Below are 20612 nucleotides of genomic sequence, written 5' to 3' on the forward strand. Positions count from 1 at the left end.
AAGCCTGAGAAAGAGGTGTCGAAGCAGAGGGCTGTGTTGTCTGCAAGTGTCACAATTTGCCCAGAGAGCTGACACAGGCTGAAACTACTGGCAAAAACTCCTTCTGCCAGGAGGGGGCTGGGTGAAGTCTCCCTTTTGGAGCCCTCGAGCTAAGCTCAGCTGTCAGTCACACACACAGACATGCACATGTAATGAGGGGACTCGGCCTCTCTCTACTGAGACACAGCAAGGGCATTTCCAGTTTAATGGTCCATCTCATCTCCGGATCTACTGCCTCTCCATAGCAGCAGAAAGCACTCCCACCCCACCCCGCCCCACCCTCCTCCCCTGCCTGGTAAGGTTTCTAAATCACAGTAATGTTCAGAGAGACAGAACTGCCAAGGGGGTGGCAGAAAGATGCTTAGCGCCCATCTATGATGCCTCTAACAGAAGAGCTTGAGAAAGCAGTTCTGGCAGTAGGGCTTGTCGTTCTGTTCTTTGAAGGTTCCTTTGTTGAGCTGCTTGAGGCAGAAGGCACAGACAAAGTGTTCAGGGTGAAATTTCTTGCCCATAGCAGTGATGCAGCGTCCTGTGATAGGCTTCTGGCAACCGGAGCAGAGCGAGCCGCGACGCTCGTGGTAATGCACCTCGCAGTAGGGCTGCCCATCATGCTCAAAGAAGCTGCCATTGATGAATGGTGTGAAACATTCCTGCAGGAGGATAAAGCAGAAGGGGACAGATTGTATAACAAGCTGGGGACACGGGCAGCTCCACAAGCCTCCTCTGTTCTGTGACACAGCCCAGCTGTACTGTAAGCAGGGTGAACTGCTGCCTTTCAGCATCGTCCTGTTGTCCAAAGAGCCAATCTCTGTCCATCAAGAAGAGTTTCCAAGGAAAGGCTGATAGATGGACAGATACAGCCATAAGCAAGGGAATTAACCATGCCCCTTCCCCCAGCTGGTTTCACTTCTACAAAGAAAATACTACAGATGAGCTATCAGATGTGTCCAGCCAGGAGAAAGGAAAACACTCCTTCCCCCGAGATGGGAAACACTGCAGCACCTTTCCCTCCCCCCCCCCTTTTTTTTTTCTTTTTTTTTTTTCAGTCTCACTCCAGCTTCCCCACAATGGCAGGCAGAAGCAGGGACCAACACAGGTCTCTCATGCAGCAGAATTTTGATGAACATGGGACTGGTTCCAGCTGAGAAAATGAGGCACAATTAATCTTTACAAGTGATCTCTCCAGAACGGCTGGCATTACGCAGGTACACTTTGCACAGGATCATCCATCCTGAAACGTCTCCACCAGGTACACACACATTGCTACTGGGAGAAACTGTTTGTTCTATAGTGCTAATGATTTTGAATAGATGAGGAAAAGAGGATACACCAGCTATGCACTTACTAGTGTCCAGAGCTCCTCATCCCCCTCAGTGTCACGCAGCTGAGGATGCTACACTTCAGAACTTGCAACAGTTAGCACCCACTGGGTGGGACTCCCCTCCTTGTGCAAGTGGGAAACTGAGGCAGCTGGGTGTGGAGGAGAGTCGAGGATACTGTCAGATTTACCAAACAGATCGGCAGCAAGGACCAGAGAAGCCAGACTTCCAGAATCCTGGTTTTGCTCAGCCCTAACACCATCCTCTTCCCCAGGAAGGATATACAGTATCACACACAGCTGGACACCAACATGTACAAAGGAGTCCAGCAAACAGCATGCAGAGCCATGGACAGCTAAACACTCGCAATACTGGGACGAATGATGCAGTTTGCCTGCAGCGAGTCCAAGACTTTTCTAATGCTGACAATCAGTTCAATAAACAGTCTCCTCCCTCAATCAGCAGGACAGCTGAAAAGTCTGCTCTGCTTTAGCAAAAACAGGAAGAGCATCCCATCTCATGTCGTGAAAGACATCAGTGCTGGCCCCACTAAAACTCGCAGCGTGGCAGCAGGGGGAAAGGAAAGCAGAACTCCCTGACAGAAGTCTCAATCTCCGCACAAAAAGGCACAGCCCTCCCCAGCCCCACACAGCCAGGACTGCCACCTTCTGCTTCCACTCTCTGCACACCACTCTGGGAGCCACAGATAGTTCTGGGCAGACAGTCCCAACAGCATAGTGACAGTCTGCTCTGAGCATCATACCAGGAATCGGCAGCTTGTGGTTCTGCTGCTTGTTCCGGTCTCTGCTTTTCTTTCCCACTCTAGGAAACACTGGCTGATTTTGCTCATCTCTTGGGGCCTGTAAGAGTTAATACTTACAAGGCTCTCTGAAGGAGTGCCAAGCATTTAATCTGCAGTATTCCTGTTTATTATGCCTGTTGTATGGAGCCTGCCACTATTTCACTGACTTGCACATTTGCCTGAACAAGGTCAGTCTCTTTAGTTTACATTGTCAGACAGAGCATAGGAGGAAGATCCTCAAAATCTGATTGCTGAGGCAAGTGCTTAGAGAGAAGCTTAGCTTATAATTATTTAAAGGTCACAGAAAATGTCTCTGTTTATCTGTGAGCTGCTGCAGAAGCCCATAATTGCAGCTGGGAACAGAAAGAGCAAAGCAGCTAGAAAGTTTAATGTAAACAGGCAGAGGAACAAGAAGGTGTTTGGTTGCTGACATGTTTTTATCTTGTGGGGCTGGCTGTCCTTCACTGCCCCACAGACGCCTTTTCCTGATAAGGGACCAGATGCCTGCAGGGTGGAAATGAGAGGGGTCGTACAGCAGCAGCAAAAGACCTTGGGCTTCTTACCCGACAGACAAAGCATTCAGGGTGCCACAGGGTGTTCAAGGCAGAGATGTAGTTTTCCAGGATAGCCCGGGCACAGCCTCCACACTTGGGAGCGAACATGTCAAAATAGTCCTTGCGGCAATAGGCTTTGCCATCCTTCTCATGAAATCCTGCCAAAGGAGAGGCAAAGAGCATCAGCTCCTGATCTTTACCCATGGACAGCCAAGCTTTGCGGGGTAACCAGTGTGGGTAGGATTATCCTTTCCCCTGCCGTACACACACAACAGGTAGCTGTTCCTTGTTCTGCTGCCCTTCCTATCCCATGCCCACACATGCACACCCTTCCTCTCCAAGGAGAAGATTACTGCTAGCATCCTTCCCCCATGAACAGCTATATCCCTCGGACCTTCCGTCTTCAGTAGTTCCCCGGTCATCTCTCAGGCTGTCCCCTAATAGCAGCCCTGCCTTATACACTTGTCTGCAGTTCAGGGAAGAGATTGCATAAACCAGCAATACCTTCAGGTCCAAAGAAAGCTCCACATTGGGCACAGAAGAAGTGCTCAGGGTGCCATGTCCTGTCCAAAGCCGTCACCACTTTCTGTTCAGAAGACAAAGTGCAAGTCACGTAAATTATTGCTTCAGCTTAGAGGTAAGGGGGTCTGGGTGGGGGGAAGAACGCATTCATGTTGGTACTGACAAGAGCGTGCATTAAAATAGACTGTCCTTTAGAGAGCTGAGTCAATTCTCCCCCGCCTCTGGCTCATTCAGGCTTTCCCCATGGCACACTTTTTTTTACCCTAAAAGGATCTTACACACTGCTTCCTCCCTTATACAGGGCCCCGTCCAGCTCTCAGGACTAGCACTGGTGCCTGTTACTACAGGCTACCAATAGACAAATGCTGAGGAATCGTTACCGGAATGATAGAGCAATGTGGGGTTCTGAAGGAACTTCAGTTACAAGTAAGAGGTACTAACTCCTCTCGCTAGTGTAAGAATTTGACTGGGCCAAGTTGTTTCCCTTACAGAGCCAGGGCAAAGGAAAAATTGAAGTCCCCAAACAAAATCTTCCACCCAGAGACACATGGGTGAAGTGGAGTTTTTAACACCCAGGCCTGCAGCATCTTGCCAGCGCCCTTAATCCCCCCAGGGAACTCACATCAAGGATCGGCCCATTGCAGTAGTAGCAGCGAGGGGAGAAGAGGTTGTGATAGTCCTTCTCGCAGTAGGGCTGACCATCCCGCTCAAAGAAGTTCCGTGACCCGATCTCCTCCTGACAGTGGGTGCAGACGAAGTGCTCAGGGTGCCAGGTTTTCCCCATGGCTGTAACTACCTGTTGGGAAGACAAATTATGAAGGACAACTCTATCTCCCTCTCCCCTAGACCACATGACAAGATACCAGCTGGAGGTCAGCAAGAATGACAAGTTCTACTACTCAAGTGAGCCCTGGACTGGGGTAGCATGAAAACTGAATTACCTATCATCTCAGGAGAGGGCAGTCCCTCAAGGGCAGGGTAGAGGTCACTGGAGGAGCTTACAGCGTACCTAGCCAGTGGATAAATAGAGTACTTCAGTTTCTCCAGCATCTCCAGTCTCTTCAGCCTCACGAAACAGCCCTCCCCGTTACTCCCAGCTGCAGCCCAAGATGCAGCAATGAGACACCACCTTCAACTCACCTGCCCAGCAATAGGCTTCTTGCAGGCTCCACAGACACCTTTGGCAACTGTAGCTACACCCAGTTTGTTCAGGTCAGACTGGAGACTTCCCAGCATGGTGTCCAGCTGACTGCCAGGCTTCGAGGCTGTGGATGGAGGGGAGCTGCTCCCAGCCTTCCCCTGTGCCATGAACTGCAGGGAAGAGAAAACAAAAGACTGTAAGGCGAGTGCTGCTGTGCTTACAAGATAAATGCCTACTGCTGCTGCCAGTGGCTCCTCTGTAGAGACAGACAGGAGATTGCTAGGAGACAGCTACACTCTCTGCAGAAGCCAGTGAGAGCCAGGATCAAGTACACACATGTATTCTGCCCATGCAGAGACATGCAGAGACCCTGGGATGTGTAACAGCAGAACTGTGAACTGAGAACTTGATTTTCCTTCACTGCGCATACAGCAGAAGTCACCAGCAGATCCCAAGCAGTCAGTACAGTGATCTCTGAGCCTCTGCCAAAAATCTCCCTTTACCTCATCAGTTCCTGGCTAGCTGACAAAGCAGAAATGCCATCCAGAGGGCCCCTTCCCCTTGACCTCTCTCTATTTCTATGCTGTTGCTCTCTCCCAGTTATCACTCCCTCCTCTCTGACAGAAAGCCCTCTCCTCTTCCTCATATCACCTCCCTTTCAGCTAGAATAACTTCTCCCTTCCCCTCCCTCTCCCTTTGCACCAGCTTCTGCAGATCTTTTTGGCAAGTGTCCCTCACCCCATCAGGTGGCTCTCATCCCACACCTGAGCTAAGCAAGTGGAAGCAGAAAGAAAACAACTCCTTTCAAGTTGCCTGTTTACCTACAGAGAGGGCAGCGCATCCACAGCAGAGCCCTAGCAGACAGGACTGCAATGGAAAGACTGCCACGTTTATTGTCGGATCGCTGGAAATGCACGGGGGTGGGGGGAAAGGGATTAAGATACTTGTCTCAGAGGCCGTTTCTGAAACTCACACCACCACAGCATACACAAAGGCTTCCCAGAGAAGGGGAGAAATGTTTTACTTAGGTTCATTAACTTATAAACAAAGTATATATTCTCTTTGGCCACCAAAGCTCCCTTTGCAGGCAAACTACAATAATGAAATATAGATTATTTTAGCTGACTTTGCACGGCAATAGCTACTGTCAGGTTTAGAGACACCCAAATAAATCCCTCCCCAAGATGTTGGTCTGGAGCACGTTTTCTCCTACTAAGACGATAGATCAAAACAGACATAAAATCTACACTTGTGAACAACCCACCAGCCTGCTGCCAGCACAGCCAGGGGAGCAGGGATACGCTGAAGTGCTTCACAGCCTTGGCAGAACCTGCCCTTCCAGCCACAGGAGGAGCTCTCTTCCCTGTCCCACAGCTGGTTGTACTTGTAGTCAACTAGTTTAGTCAATGACAAACCCTGGTTTCTACTCATTTGTATAAAAATTCTCATGACATACATAATTTTAGTTTTACACACACGCTCATCGGCCTTGCCTTGCATGCAGAATGACTCCAAAGGGAGCCTAACACACAGCTTTTCCCTTCCTCTCTACTCCCAGCCATCTCCTAGTCCAGCAGCCCAGAGCAGCCCCATCACGCCCTCCACATCCTGAGCCTAAAACAAACCCTCTGCCACGCAGCAGTTATTTGCTACCAAACAGTTACAGTGAATGTCTCCAAAGCACACCAGTACAAGGAGACTTCTCAAAGGAGGAAGACAACAGGCCTTTGTAAACAAAGCCAGGCCAGAGTCCCAGGACAAAGCCAGGGCTTCCTGCATGGCACAGCAGGAGGAAAAGGGCTGGACCATGTGGAGAGTATCACATCCTCTCTCACTCTGACCAGGGGCTTGGGGCCACCAGGCAGGGCAGGCACAAATGCCACGCACAAATGATGAATACCATCCAGAGAGAAAGGAGATGAGATGAATTCAACATGTAGCAACCACACACTCCTGCAAGCCACAGCTGACCTCAGTGCAGGCACAACCACCATGCACACTACAATTTCTACCCGGCCTGGTGATCCAACCTTCTTGACAGCTCACAGATGAGTCTCCACCTGAAAGAGGTTTGTTTCCACCTCTTGCATGCAATGCCTGCTGTTTACAGGGGACACTCAGCACAGCATCCACATAAATTCATCATGCAAAGGCCCTTCAAATTCCCACCCTTCACCCATGAGATCTGCCATCACTCAAGTTCAGTTAGGAGCTGTACGAGCAGCAAACCATGCACTATAGGATATCATCTACATTAAAGGCGCTGAGAGCTCTCAGAGTAGATCCTAGTAGCATCTGCAGCACACATCGACCAGAAGAGCACACCATGCTGAGGAAAGAGAAAGGAAGTCCTGCCTTCTCAGGGGTGGGGGGGCCCAGGGGTGTGACAGCAGCCAGCAGATTGGCACTGCGGACAAGGGGAGGAGCAGAGGTCACCTGAAAAGTACAACAGTTCAAGATGCAGAGGTGTTTCCTTGCTCACTGCTTGAGAGCTGTCTGTACACATAACATTGCACACCACTGCACTGCTCATAGACATTAAGACTTCCTACCATCCTGGAGCTGCAGCCCTTCCCTGAAAGGAGATGCAGAACACAGCTCTTGATCATACCATCGCCTCCCCAAAATCCACTCACACTGTGGACACCTGTCTCAACAGGCAAACACGGGAAGGACTGCCGATTTGCTCCTTCCAGTATCAAGATTTTGCCATCTTTTACTCCCCCCACTCCAAGAGAGATTGTGGCACGGAGAGTTGCAGCCTGTGTTTCAGAGCTACCTTCCTCATCTCAGAGGAAAACAGAGTCCCTGCTGCACAAAGTGATCATCAGGACAGACAGGAACCACACACACCCCCCAGCAGGTTACTGCACAGACGTGTACTTCACGGCGCTAGACAGGCACAGCTGGTACTAGATATCAGCAGTGAGTCCTCTCTCCTATCTAGCAGTTCAGTACCAGCCTTTACCTGAACATTACATCTACTGAGCTATCAAGTTGGCAGCAGTAGTTAGACTGGAAAACACTGCTAAAAGAACAAACCAGAAGAGAGAAGCCTGCCTGCATCTGTGGGAAGAAAGCATCATCTTCAGTCTGACAGCCAACAGAAACAACTGTCTTGGTGCTAGGGGTCCAGGTCTGGGGAGAACAGGAATGCCTAGGATCTTCAGAAGGAGGGGTGCCGACAACAGAAAGCTCATGATAATCATCATCAGAAGTTTCCCACTGGAAGAGAGGCTGGGGAGCCAAGCTGAAGGAAGAGGAGGAGACTGGACTAGGAGCTGGGGTAGTTGGCACATGGGAAGGCTGAGGTGGGAGTGGGAGGAAAGATGCAGGGCCAGAGAGATGAGAGGGAGCAGCACTAGCAGGGACTGTCTTTGCAGCTTCTTTGGAACGCTGGAGTGGGGGAGAGGCTGGAACAGAGACCGTCCTCCTTGGGGGGAGTGGGGATTCTGGAGGAAAAACCACCTAGAAAGACACAGAGGAAGAAGAAAGGTGAATAAATCCAAAGAGGAAGCAACAAGCACTTCCTGTAACAGGAAGGCCAGTTGTTACCACTATGTTTATCTAATGGGAAAAAGCAGCAAGAAAGAGAAGGGAACTAGAAAATGTGTTTCCCTGTGTACCTCAAGGAAGAGCACCATCTTGCACCCAGAACTTCCTGCACAGGTACAGTATTGGGGAAAACAAAGCACGCTTTTATGACAGACGTGGTTTTAAAAATAATCCCCACATGGACATCTGGTATATGATAGTAGTAGACTGCCCAAACAGATACCATCAGCAGCACCCTCAGATCCCACTCCAATTCTTAAACATCAAAAACTAGGACCTGAGTGCCAGCTCCCTTTTCAGGCCAGACAAAGGTGAGTAGAAAGAGTTAGTTCTTCATTTTGTGTTGCTTAGGACACTCAGAAACTTAATCTGCACCTCCACACAATACTATCTGGATAGAGGGACATGCTGGAATTTCCCAGCACATATCCCTGCTTTCTACCTTCTCTACTTGCTGTCCACCATTCTGCTCTTCCCCCTGGGGTCTAGCAGTGATAATGACCCCTGCTGTCAGCCAGTCATCCTGGCTTTTCCATTCTTCCTGTTCCTGTTCAGCGATGCCCAGTCTGTCCTGCAGCTCTTCAATCAAGCGATCTTGGGACTCAGTCTTGTGAAATATGGCAGGACCTAGTTTACGCCTTGGAGAGAGGTCACGATACATTGGATGCACATTCGCAGTCTCTTTTGTCCTCTTGATTAAAGACTTAATCTAAATGACAAAGGTAATAGTATCAGCATAGAAGAGCAATGTCAGAGCAAGCCCCAAGATGCAGCAGCACAAGCTCAAGCCATTAGTGACAACTGTGAGCAGGAAGAGTGATGACATTTATTCCACAATGCCAAAATTCCTCTTGGCACAACCCAGAACAGTGACTCAGTGCAAGGAAAAACCCCGTAACGATAATCACAGCAGCCAAAAATAACTATCTAGAAAAGGAAGGGAAAGATTAACCAGCAGGAAGCCAAGATAGGAGGTGCAGCATGACCACTCCACTGAGCATTAAAGAAACCGCAGCATCACAAGGACACAGAGCAGTCTCTCTGCATTTGCCCTTTACAGGCATAAGACTCTTGATCAGCGATGTCTGGTGCACAAAGTGTACTTCCAGCACTGGAAGGAACACTAACATCCCCAGCAACGAGACCTAAAAAGGCGAGCAGAGCAGAGGAGCTGCCATCCCAAGTCAGGAACATCCTCCAGTGGCATGAAACAGCTCTTTCAACTTTTCAGAGGCCTCTATGGACTGAACCTTACCTCAGTTAGGGAGTAAGAGTCCATTCCACAGGGAAGTCCCTACAAACTGCCATGTTCTGTGCTGCTGACTGACATGCAGAAGAAACCACAAGATAAAGCAGAGGATTTCACACCTCCGTGACATGCAGCTGTCAGTAACATTGCTCAGAGCTGCATGCTGTTAGTGTGGGTGAGTCCAGGCACACTCAGAACACACACAACAATGTTAGTACGCTGTCAGAACAGTCCTAGCTAGCACTCATCCTACTCCTACATTCATTCAGTGCCTGCCTGGCCTGATGCAGAAATCCTCTCAATGGGTGGTTTGGAGACACATGGCAGATCCCATTCAGCTTTCCAAACGTTTTCAGGAGATTCCGGTGTGACTGCAGAGCTTCTGAACTGCTCATTTTCTTGGTCTCCTCTGGCTTTGTTCATGTTAGCAGTACCTGCCTTCCTAGTTCTCTCTCTGCCCTGCCTCTTCTTGACCAGATCAGGACAGCCATCTAACTTGGTTTCATGCGGTACTTCAGCTTTTAGTTCCTGTCCTTGCTCCACTACAAAGCCCAACTGGTTTTTAGTGTCTGGGAAGACATGCCACCGATCCAGGAGCACAACAGAAGGTTCATACACAGGATTCAAACCACTGTCACTCTTTGCATGTGTATCTGGCACATGCGCAGACAGCTCCAGGGCCTGCAGCTCATCTAATGCTGTTTCCACACTTCTGCCCTGGGAAGAAAGGGCTGAATTGTCCCCGAATGCTCCCGGCTGATCCAGCTCTTTAGATATCTGCCCCTTCCCCTGACCATTTAAAGCATTTGAAATTGGTACATTTGAGATTCTGGGTTCAGTTTTCTGCTCCTTCTTCTCAGTCTCTTTTGCCAGATCTTTCTCTAGGCCTTGTGCCTCCACATTAGCAGATCTACACAGAAGCTCCACACTGGAAGCCGGCACAGCCTGGGAAGAGTTTCTAGAAGACTCAGGCTCTCTGCTCAGCCAAACCAAGCTTGCAGAGGTCATCTGCTGCCCACGAGTAGCATAACCAGAAGAGACCCGTGGTGGGGGCGCAGGGACCGTTTGTGGCACACAGGGCATGCGTGGAGGAGTGGCAGAATGCCCTGAAGTAGGCAGAACTACAGTCTTACTGCCTTCCTCAATGCAGAGGACTGCTGAGGGGGCAGGTGCTGGCACTGTTGAGTCCCCACTGTGACTTGCAGAAGGGTGTTTGGAATGGCACAGCACTGTTAAACTGTGAGGAGTGTTGCTGGAGTCTACATTTGCTGAACTGGGAACTGGTTCTAGGAAGGGTTCAGAAATCAGAGACATAGTGGAACTAGTCTGCAAAAAGGAGACAGAAGGAATAAGGAGAGAAAAAGATAAAGACTGACATAAGGAGAAGAAAAAAAGCAAAGAATTAAGCGTTATAACAATCACAACCTCCAAATCAAAGAGCCATTTTGATCCAAAGCCTTACTTCCAAGAGTAAGGAAGGAAAATGAGATATCAAAGAGCAGAACCAGCATGACACTGTGCTGCTCTTCACATGAGATTACAGGAGATGAAGTTCTACAGCCATTGAGATCCTTTTCCTATGCCCTCCTTCTAAGTGACAGCTCATGTGTTCACCTGCAGCTGCGATGAGGGCATGCAGCGGCCACTGGGAAGCCAGCTACAAAACCAGGAATGTCTAGACTATGAGTAAAGGTCACATTAACTTACTCAGCGTCAGTGTAAATTTTACATTTCAAAGCTGAAAAAAAAGCAATCAGTGACTAGAACAAAGCATGACATTTTCTTCTTGATACACTAATAAAATGCTCCAGTTGGCTGAGTACATGGCAATGAAAACAAAGCTTCAGGGCATTCACAGCAAGAACAGATCACATGGCCTTTGTTCTATTCACATCACTAATCTCACCTTGGACGCGACACATACTGAATCTATACAAGTCTGTCAGTCACTCCACGCCCTTGTAAGCATTGCTTAGGTGGCTAGATTAGTCCCTTCCCCTTAGGCCAAACGCTCCACATTTACATTGTAATAAAATCAGGATTAATTTTGATCCAAAATACACTCTAGCAAGAGTGACTGATACAGAGTTTTTGGTTCTCCTTGACTTACAGGGTCTTTTGAAAACAAAAGATCATGGGCCCTCCTCTCCGCATTTTCAGTGGTTCCTGGCTGAGCTCTAGGAGACGAACTGGCACTAGTCCTTTTTCTTAAAAGAAGAAAATCAGAACAGTGGCTTGGACAAGTTCACACAGCAGGTCATCCTAAGACCAACGCTGAGCTCTCCCAGTTTTAAAAACTTTTCCACAAAGGATTTCCAAATCCAAGAGCTATCAAGACCTGCTCTGATTCTTAGTCACATTTTCCAAAGAAGCCTCAAGAAGTTGGATGCTTATGCTGTAAGGTAGTGGGGCACATAACTTCCTAAGCCCATGTATGGTAGGTATCTCAATCTTTACTTACCTTTCTGGGATACTTATCATGAATAAAAGGATAAAATTAACCAGAACATGTATAAAATCTGCCAGTAGATGGAAGAGACATATACCTTCAGCTGACCTAAGCTGCCACCATCCCGAGGGGTCAGGAGCTGGTGCACACGCACACATTCGTGAAGTCACAACAGCACTACAGGGAGACCGCACTCAAAGAAAAGAGCAATAGGGGACCACAATTCATTACAGATCGCTCCTCCCCTCGAGTAGCACAGCAAGACTCACAGTCACAGCAGAGACAAAAAGGACTAGTAAGTATATTCAGTAGTTACAATGGGGGAATTTCCCACTACTGCCTTCCTCCTGTATTTTGCCTAAGCTGCATGCACCTGTAAAAAGTAACCTGGTTTTATGCTGTGGTTCACACTCAGTTTCCAGACTTCCTAAAATGAAGTCAGCCATTTTCAAGGCAAGACTACCATTTCGCTCAAAAGCAAGTATCTCCAGCATATTAAAAACATACTAGCTCCAAAATCAGAGCAATGGTTAAACACTCAACAGTAATAGAATAGTTAAATGCAAGCATCTAGCTATGCAGTAAGCAGGCATCATATTACACAGAAATGGCAGAGGTTGAAAAAACAAGTGCATTAAGTAATCTCAGTGCCCACTGACTGATGAGCCAGATAACCAAAATCAAATGGATTCTGTAAGCAAAAAGAACGAGCAACTCATTAAAGCGAGCAAGAGATGATAAAAGGGTAATGTATCGGTCTGTAATAGCACCTTTTACTCTGGGGTATGAAGGAAATTAAACATCAGGGCCTCTACTCCTCCCATCCCCATCTTCTGCAACTTCTAGTTGTACCAACTCCAACTAATTACACATCATACTTAGTTTTTCCGTCCTGTTTCTTGCAACCATACACAGGTCTGGTACTCGAACGATAGCCTTTCATCTTTCACCTTTGCAAAGACTCCACTTCTCTCCCTTACATCCTGCCACAGGTACAGAGTAGAAATATATTTTTACAGACAAGCTAACACCACTAGTTGGCACAAGCAGAGGAGGTAAAAACAAACAAAAAGGACTGAAGGGAAAATGAAGCAACCTGGAAGACAAGAAAAAGGAAAGTAACTGTTAAAAACAGTTAATGACAATATTAACAAAAGGAAAATGATCACAGAAACCATGTTCTTCGTGCTTCAGGAAGAACATTTAGACACAAATGAGCTCAATGCCTCACAAAAATACTAATGCTGTGTTTATAAAACCCAAATCTTAACATCTTGCTGCAGTTCAGTTTGCTCTTAGAGCTCAACCAGAAACTAAGCCAGGAAGGCGAGCAGTATTACAGAAAGCATCTAGTCTCTGTCATGCAGATTTTATTGGAGTTGCACAAAGATTCTAAGGCCTTTTCTCAAGACCGCAAAGCATTTGAACACTTAAAAATGTCCCCACCTTGTATCTTGCAAGAAAATCCTGTGCTAGGCAAGGTCGTTCTCAGTTGCCAAGAGCTCACCTAGGAGCAAAGGCTGGTGGCAGCAACCACACCCCGAGCTTGTTTTCTGACCCCTGATAAAAGCAGCAGGGGCACGAGGCCATAACGCTCAAGCTCCCACAGCATGCAGAAGGAGCAAGGCAGGGTATGCCAGCAGCACAGGTGGGAACTCTCTCCAGCTTCGCAACAGTGCAGTTTTTCAACCAGATTGAACAGACACTAGTGCTTATCCTGCACACTACCTTAGGACTGAATATGAAGAAAAAAGGCAACATTAAGGTGTCAATATTTGCAATTGACTAAATACACACTACAGTAAGCCTAGAGAAAACAGTAACTTCTAGATTCTCACAAAATGAAGTACGTGTGCCAGAAATGGCAGACTGAATTCAATTCCAGCAAGTGCAAGGCAAGCGAAGTCCTGCAGAGCATGCATACTCACTGCTGGGTTCTGAACTCACGCACTTGGTCAAAACCCCGGGTATTGTAATGACCTCCATGAAACCCACAGCACACATCAAAAGCGCTCACATGAATGGTGGCACAGAGAGAACAACAAACAGCAAAGCTGTCATTGAATGTCCTGTCTACCACTCCTCACAAAACATTCCTCAGCTCTGGCTTCCCCACCTACAGTTATGGTAGGAGGAGATGGAGGTTCAGCACAGACAAGAAACACCAAGCATCAGCAGAATCTTCCATATGAGGAAAAAACAAAGAGTTAGGGACTTTCTTAGGATTAAAAAGTAGACTTGTATGTGTATGCAAGAAAGGCAAACCCAACAATGACAAGAAAGAGAATATATTGGATATTTGCTTTCTCCACCTCTCAGAATTATTCAAGTGAATAATTCAGTAAGGCTATAAGCAAAGCAGCTGAAAGTAGAAAGTAAGAAGAGAAAATATTTTTCATTTTTCTATGATTATGTGTAAATGAAGTCTCATGAAAATAAGCTCCACAGTTAATCATGTAGTGCAAGAATGATAACATACCTATATGAATAAAGAACAAGTTATCCAAGTACGTATGCCGAGTGCTTCACATATCAAGAGGACCATGGCCATGTTACTCCTGAGCTTATCCTATTATGGGATTTTTATGTGCTACTTGTGACTGAAGTAGCAGTTCTTTTCCAATACAGTAGTTTGACTTCCAAACAAGATTCTGAATAGTATTTGCCATCCTCTGCACCCACAAGAAGCTCAGACTTTAATCCCATTTTGAGATGAATAAGAGATAATGTTTTAAGATGGAAACCTTTGAAGTCCCCAGCTGCCTGATGCAAAGGCTTCAGTGCTCACACCACAGGCCTGGAAGATCCTTCTCAGGGAAAGCACATCAGGGTAAAAATACACCCCAAAGAGGAGGGTCATCCGACAGAACAGAAGAGTCTGGTCTCTGTCAGTAAGCAGACGGGTGTCTCATGCTCCCCTACTTCTTGTTAAATTGTAGCACAGCAAAATAATTCACCCTGTACTGAGCGGTAACTAAGCTCATTATCTTTGGCAAACAGACAAACTGCAGAACTGCAGGAAAAAACAGACCCCAGAACCGCCTTACTGCCTTACCCTGCCAGTGATGAGAATTTATAGCACTTGAGAACACCTACAGCAGAAAGCACAAATATCACCACAGCAAGTTTCTTGGAGCAAGTTTGAGAGGTAAAGAGGGCATTCTGGGAGACCAAACAAGGTCAGCAGATATGGCTAACAGCAAGAGAGTCTGGGGGTGGAAAGGAACAAGATGAAGTATTAAGTTGTCATGATAGGGTACCTTGAAGTCAGAAAGAGATGCCATCAGCTCATCCAGTTCTCGAGTAGCTGAAGAAGCAGATATACGGGTCTGCTGCTGACTGGCAGTGACCCGCTGGGGGCTGCTCACCTCGCCTTGGCTCACAGTGATTGCAGGTCTGACAAGGAAAAAAAAAAAGGGGGGGAAAAAAAAAAAGTATGTTTAAGCCTGGGAGAGCACTCCTAGGCTGAAAGTCCCACCGTTTCCCCCAGCAAGCACAGCATGACGAGTTTCATCACCACTGCCCACCCTGGCCAGCCCTCCCCCAGGCCTAGCTTCCACAATGCACGCAGGTCCTGTCTCTCTGCCAAGTCTAACATGAGTGTGTACACACGCACACCATCCATTAAGAAATGGACGATGACCAAACATTCATTTTGTCAGACAGTGGGTATTTGCCATCAGTTATAAATCTGAGTTCAAACAATCCACCTCTCGTAACATAACTGAAGTATTTTTTCATCCAGGAGCAGATAATCTTCACATGCCTGCTTGATTTCCGACCCTTTAGACAAAGCGCATCTTCTGTCTGTCACTCTCCTGCAACATCTGCCCCTACGCTGCCGTCACTATTCCCACAAGAGCCTGCCCTGCCCCACCCAAGCCAGCAACCACCAAAACACTACTCACACTGGACTTGGCACAGAGCTCTCCAGCTCATCCAGCAGGCTTTCCACACTGGGACGCACATCTTCGATCCCACGTGCACCATTTCGCTTTGGCTTTTCTTTTGTAGGGGGTGCAGCCTTCCCACCCACAGAGCTACTGCTCTCCGGGATGACGTAGTGAGGTCCAGTAACGCTGGGCAGCGATGGGCTTCTGCTGGCTTCGTCTTAAGAAAGGGGGAGCAGAAAAGAGTCATTCAGACCCCTAAGTCCATACATACATGCTAATCACAGACAAGAGCAACAAATTGCCCAGAAACCTTGTGGAACATCCATCTTTGAGGATATTCAGACCTTAACAGCGCAAGGGCCTAAGCAACCTAATCTAACTCTGAAACTTTAGTTAAAGCCAATTTTGAAGTTGGCCCTGCTTTGAGCAGGGTGTTGCACCACAGACCTCAAGAGATCCCATCCATACTAAATCAATCTTTGATCAGGAGCTGGAGGGGCCTCCCTCAATAAGGATGCTGGAAGGAAAAAGTATGCTACTATTTTGAGAATCAGACTATCTGCTCACACCAAATGTCTTGCTATTCCTTACCTGCTGGGAAGCCACTGGCAGGATTATGTTGAACAGCATTCAGTTCCAGAAGAAGTCTGTCCAGTTCTGAGAGGTTGCTGCCCAGAGAGGAACTAGTCATTGTGGGAGACGGTTCTGCAGACTTCTGCTTGTTCGGGAAACTAAAGATAAAAGGGGAGTGTGACACTTCTACATCAAGATACAGCAGAAGGATGGAGGGAAACTTACATTAGGTTCACAAAGTTTACACATGTACTGTATTCTTTTCAAGCCGATGCTTTTAGCTCTGGGGGAAAGACGATGTGTGCTTTGTGAAATGACTACAGCGCAGGCACTGCTTAGCCACATCTTGAGTTGTCAGTTACAAAGAAATAGCATTGATGGAAAGGGCCTCAGGTTTTAGGACTGTGTGCTGTACAGCCCTGTAACAAAGAGTTAACTGTCTGCAGATCCAAGATGCATAGAACAGCAGCAGAAGCATTAGCTGGCATACAGGAAAATGACTTGTTTCTGCTGACATCACACCAAGCAGCAAAAACCTCCCCCCCTGAAGCAAGGGAATGCAGGGCCAGCACAGACTGGAGAAAGAGGCAAAGTACAAACCTCAAGCCATCAACAAAGAGTCAAAAGCAGCAGGTTATGTGGCAGCCTCCTGCAGCACTCAAGGTCTCTTTTCAAGTCCTCAAACCTTTAATTTGGGGAACTCTAATCAATTTATAAGAAAGTAATTTGAAACTATTTTCTACTGTGTTAAATACACAAGCCTTGAAAGAAGTTTACCTGTGCACAAGCATGTATAAAACACTGGCTGTAATTATTCCTTATCCTATATGCGTGATCCCATTTACCACACACAACTGCAAACTGTTTCAAAGCAAAACTTAGCACCAATACAGTGATTTTTATAGTAATTACACTGTAATAACAGTTTTCCCATTGTAAATGGCAGGAAAATTATTTTCTCCTCGTTTTACAAATGGAGAAATAATTTCTCATGCTCTAGAGGTTCTTATTTCATCAAAAAGATACTTTCCAAATCCAAAATGGCAACTTCTGTCTTGTGCACACTACCATATTATGCTCAGAAAGTTAATATGTAACAGGCTTTAGGACTCTGACACCTATAACACCAGCGACAAGCATGAAATTCTGTAAGGGCAGTTATTACCTTTCTTTTCAGACTAAAAAAAAAAAATGCAGTCTGAGGAGGGCATACTTCCTTCCTGACCCAAGCACACAAGCTACAATTCAACCAAGCCATGCCAGACCCCTGCACAGGAGGACTTATGGCTGTAATTACCTCCATTTTGTACTAACTGCATGCAGCCATCTGAAAAAAATTGCAATTACTGCCTCCATTGGGCCATCTCTGGATATGCCTGCCTCTACCCAGAATTAGTTCTGGTTGAAAGCAACTTCCTGCTCAGCAGAAAGAGCTAGGCATGATTAGCACACGACACCAGAGAAACACCAATCTCCACACTGTAAGAAGGTACTCAGGACAGAGTGCACTGTACAGGGCCATCAGAGATGAAGTTCTGACAGCCTCTTCCTCACTCATCCCCATGTCAGCAGAATGGTCTGTCCTACCATATAGGCTACTCCTCCAGCCTCTCAGTGTAAAAGCAGCTGCCTTTGCAAGTATAAACACTAGTTATCTATATATCATCTACTGAGATGAAAGTTTTAAGTTCTAATTTACTTGAAAATTCAAGTCAATGCACATCCTTGCTAGGCCACAGGTAACTGAGTTCCCCAGGATAAATAACCCAAAGGCCACCCACCTCCTAAAAAACTTTCAGGCTGCTTAACAGGGGGATGGATTTGTCACTTGTCTCTGGATTGTATCCTTCACAACACAATCCAGATCCTGTTCTGTCTGATGCATCCTTACCTCTTCTGCAGCTGAGCAAACCAAAAGGGCCAGGTCAATGTTTGAAGTGAGTATGAAAGGCCTCTTAACAACAGAGGTAATCAAAACCAACACAGGGCAACATAACATACACAGGGAGTGCAGTGTTTGTTTCCACTTATAGAAGGCAGCTTGAGCCACAGCAGGCTCAAGTTGTGAGTTGGGCTTATCTCTTAACAGGGACAAGATACCTGTAGACGTGTTCCTCTTCACTGGCACGGGGAGAAGGAGAGCTGAGCCCGTCTCTAGGAGCTGAGGCACTGGAGCTTTTGGCACTAGAGCTGTATATAGGAGACTGGGACTGAGGCTGTGGAAATGAGATTTGCATTGGAAACAGAGAATACAAAACGAGTATGTACACTACTGCATTGCAACCCCACACATGGATAGGGCAGCACAAAGCCCAGAAGAAAAAAAAAAAAAATCTGCTATATAGCCAACCAGCCTCTATCAGATGAGCTACACCAGGAACAACTGTTCTCCACTTGCTTCAGATTTGCCTATGAGTTACAGATCTGTGCTGGAAACCCCCAGTCTGCTTTCCATAGGCTACAAGACAGATGACTAACACTAATCTCATCACACTACCATTTTGTCAGAACAATGATGATGGGTTTCAAATTCTTTTCTGCCATTTGCTCCAAACAGTCAGTTCTATTAAAAACCCACACCTTCCCCCACCTCCCCACTCTGTTCATAGCCAAACACATCCCCACTTCTTGCTGCTCCCTCCCCTCATCTAGTTCCTTGAGAAATACTCTCATGCATGATAAATACATGAGAAATACAAGCATGCACCCTCCCCATCTGCACACGCTCACTTACTTGCTGGTGGACGTATCTGGATACGTTGGGTTGCCACTGGTCTAAGGGGTCAATCACAGTGCCATTCAGGGCCTCATTGGAAGGTGGCGGGGGCACTGGAGGCGGCACAGCAATCTCCTGGTACGTGTGGTTTCCAGTTGGATAGGAGTAAGGTGTTTCCTCTGTTAGAAACACTGGTCGTTTGGAGATATGTGAAGTGGTGGATTCCAGGTCTGCCAGTAAGGCGTCTGCAGGAAAGGGGAGAGAAAAAAAAAAAAAAAAGGTAAAATCCTGGACTACAGCTTTTTCTCTTTCATCTCATTAAGGATATCTGTATCAGAACGTCTTTGGGAAGTCTTTCCATCTAGGATGATCTACTCAATGCCCTGAAAAACATTACTGCAGCCCAGGGCTGAATGGGTTAATCAAACTTCTAGTACAAAGAAAATGCCAAGAGGTAACAAAGCAGCCAGAAAAACTGTGTCAGTCTCATATTTTTGTCTTAACTGGGAAACCAACGCAACAACAGGGACCTGTAGTCTCACTGCACCCTGCAGAAGAGCAACCTAAGAGAAACCTGCCCAGAGATCAACTCACAACAGGATATTGACAGAGACTAATTACAGGACCCACATCATCATAGAGTCATTTACTGTGGCCGCAGGCACTGCTTTCTGCAGGAAACAAGATCTTGGGAGGGGTTTTCTCCAGAGTCTAAGGTAGTGGAAGGAGTATGAAACTTTCAAATTAGTCCATTGGCGCAGTAGGAGTATGTGCTTTAGTTTTCCTAACAAAAAATCGCTCTCAGTACATCACACAAACAGTTAACTAGTTTCCAGAGGCTGCCAGGTAAATGCCATTTCTTCTCCTGGAAACAATTCTCAACTTGCTGGGTGGAGACTGCTCACAAATTCCTGAAGAGAAGAAAAACTTCCACCAGCTAGAAACACCGTCACTCGTGCCAGACAGTGGAACCCACGTCATATAGTTAGCACCTCTCAGAAATCTCAAAGCAGGAAAAATGCTCTCCCTCAAAGATGGGTCATGAAAAGGCATTCCCACCTTTCCAGATTTCTCCCTCCAGCCTATCCTCTGCCCACTCCCAGCCCCGCACTCCTCTGCGGTGATTCATGGGCAAATCCCAACTTGTTGGACCTTCTGTCCTGTGAACCCACCCTGCGGAGCCCACTGCAGTCGCCAGTGGGGGAAACTTCAGCAAGCGACTGCAGGTCTGCACTGTACTCACTTTCTAAAGAAAGTCTCCCTGGCTGGGTGCCCAGCTTTCCACCGGGGCAGCAAGCTCTAGCACACACCTCTCTAAGGCTATTAGAGAGGAGCCGCTTCGCTAGGGACATCAGCGCTCTCCATTATAAGAGCATCAGGACATAGCTGGCAGGTCCTTCAGAGATGCAGAATTCAGCCAGACACCAGTAACATAAATTCAGCAGAATTAGGAGAGGGGGTTCCCGGGAACCCCCGGGATCTCCCTCCGCACAGACCCAACTGTCTTCAGGCAGTCTCAGTTAGCAGGATTTGTCTTTCTCCTCCCGCACACAGCAGGTACTTGATACTCAGGTTTGGGCTGTGAGGGCTCAGCCTGAGCGTAGCCATCCTGCAGTATCCTCCACCAGGGTCTCAAGGTGCCACCAGAATAGCAACCGAGCAATCGCTCGCCCTAATGGCTGCCTACCGGCTCTAAGAGGGCAGGCACCTGCCAGCTCAAAGCCACTTCCTGAGCAGAGCAGACCACATCAGCCAACGCACTTAGCAACCCTTCAAGAAAATATATTAAAGGGTCAAATG

The 20612-nt window shown here is 47.2% G+C and overlaps 1 protein-coding gene across 1 annotated transcript in view; it reads right to left on the reverse strand.

The window, feature by feature from the left end:
* Positions 1–349: 349 nt before the first annotated feature.
* Positions 350–20612, reverse strand: part of PXN (paxillin) — a 44473-nt gene continuing 24210 nt past the window's right edge. Inside the window, exons 2-11 of the mRNA XM_059827906.1 lie at positions 18831–19057; positions 18197–18312; positions 16115–16254; positions 15539–15740; positions 14891–15026; positions 4377–4547; positions 3859–4032; positions 3219–3300; positions 2724–2872; positions 350–689 (exon numbers count right to left, since the gene is read on the reverse strand). Of these exons, the coding sequence (XP_059683889.1) occupies positions 423–689; positions 2724–2872; positions 3219–3300; positions 3859–4032; positions 4377–4547; positions 14891–15026; positions 15539–15740; positions 16115–16254; positions 18197–18312; positions 18831–19057 (1664 nt within the window). The 3' untranslated portion in view covers positions 350–422. The remainder of the gene's footprint in view (positions 690–2723; positions 2873–3218; positions 3301–3858; positions 4033–4376; positions 4548–14890; positions 15027–15538; positions 15741–16114; positions 16255–18196; positions 18313–18830; positions 19058–20612) is intronic.

The sequence above is a fragment of the Gavia stellata genome, chromosome 21 (genome assembly GCF_030936135.1).
Source record: "Gavia stellata isolate bGavSte3 chromosome 21, bGavSte3.hap2, whole genome shotgun sequence".
NCBI classification, from domain to species: Eukaryota; Metazoa; Chordata; class Aves; order Gaviiformes; family Gaviidae; genus Gavia; species Gavia stellata.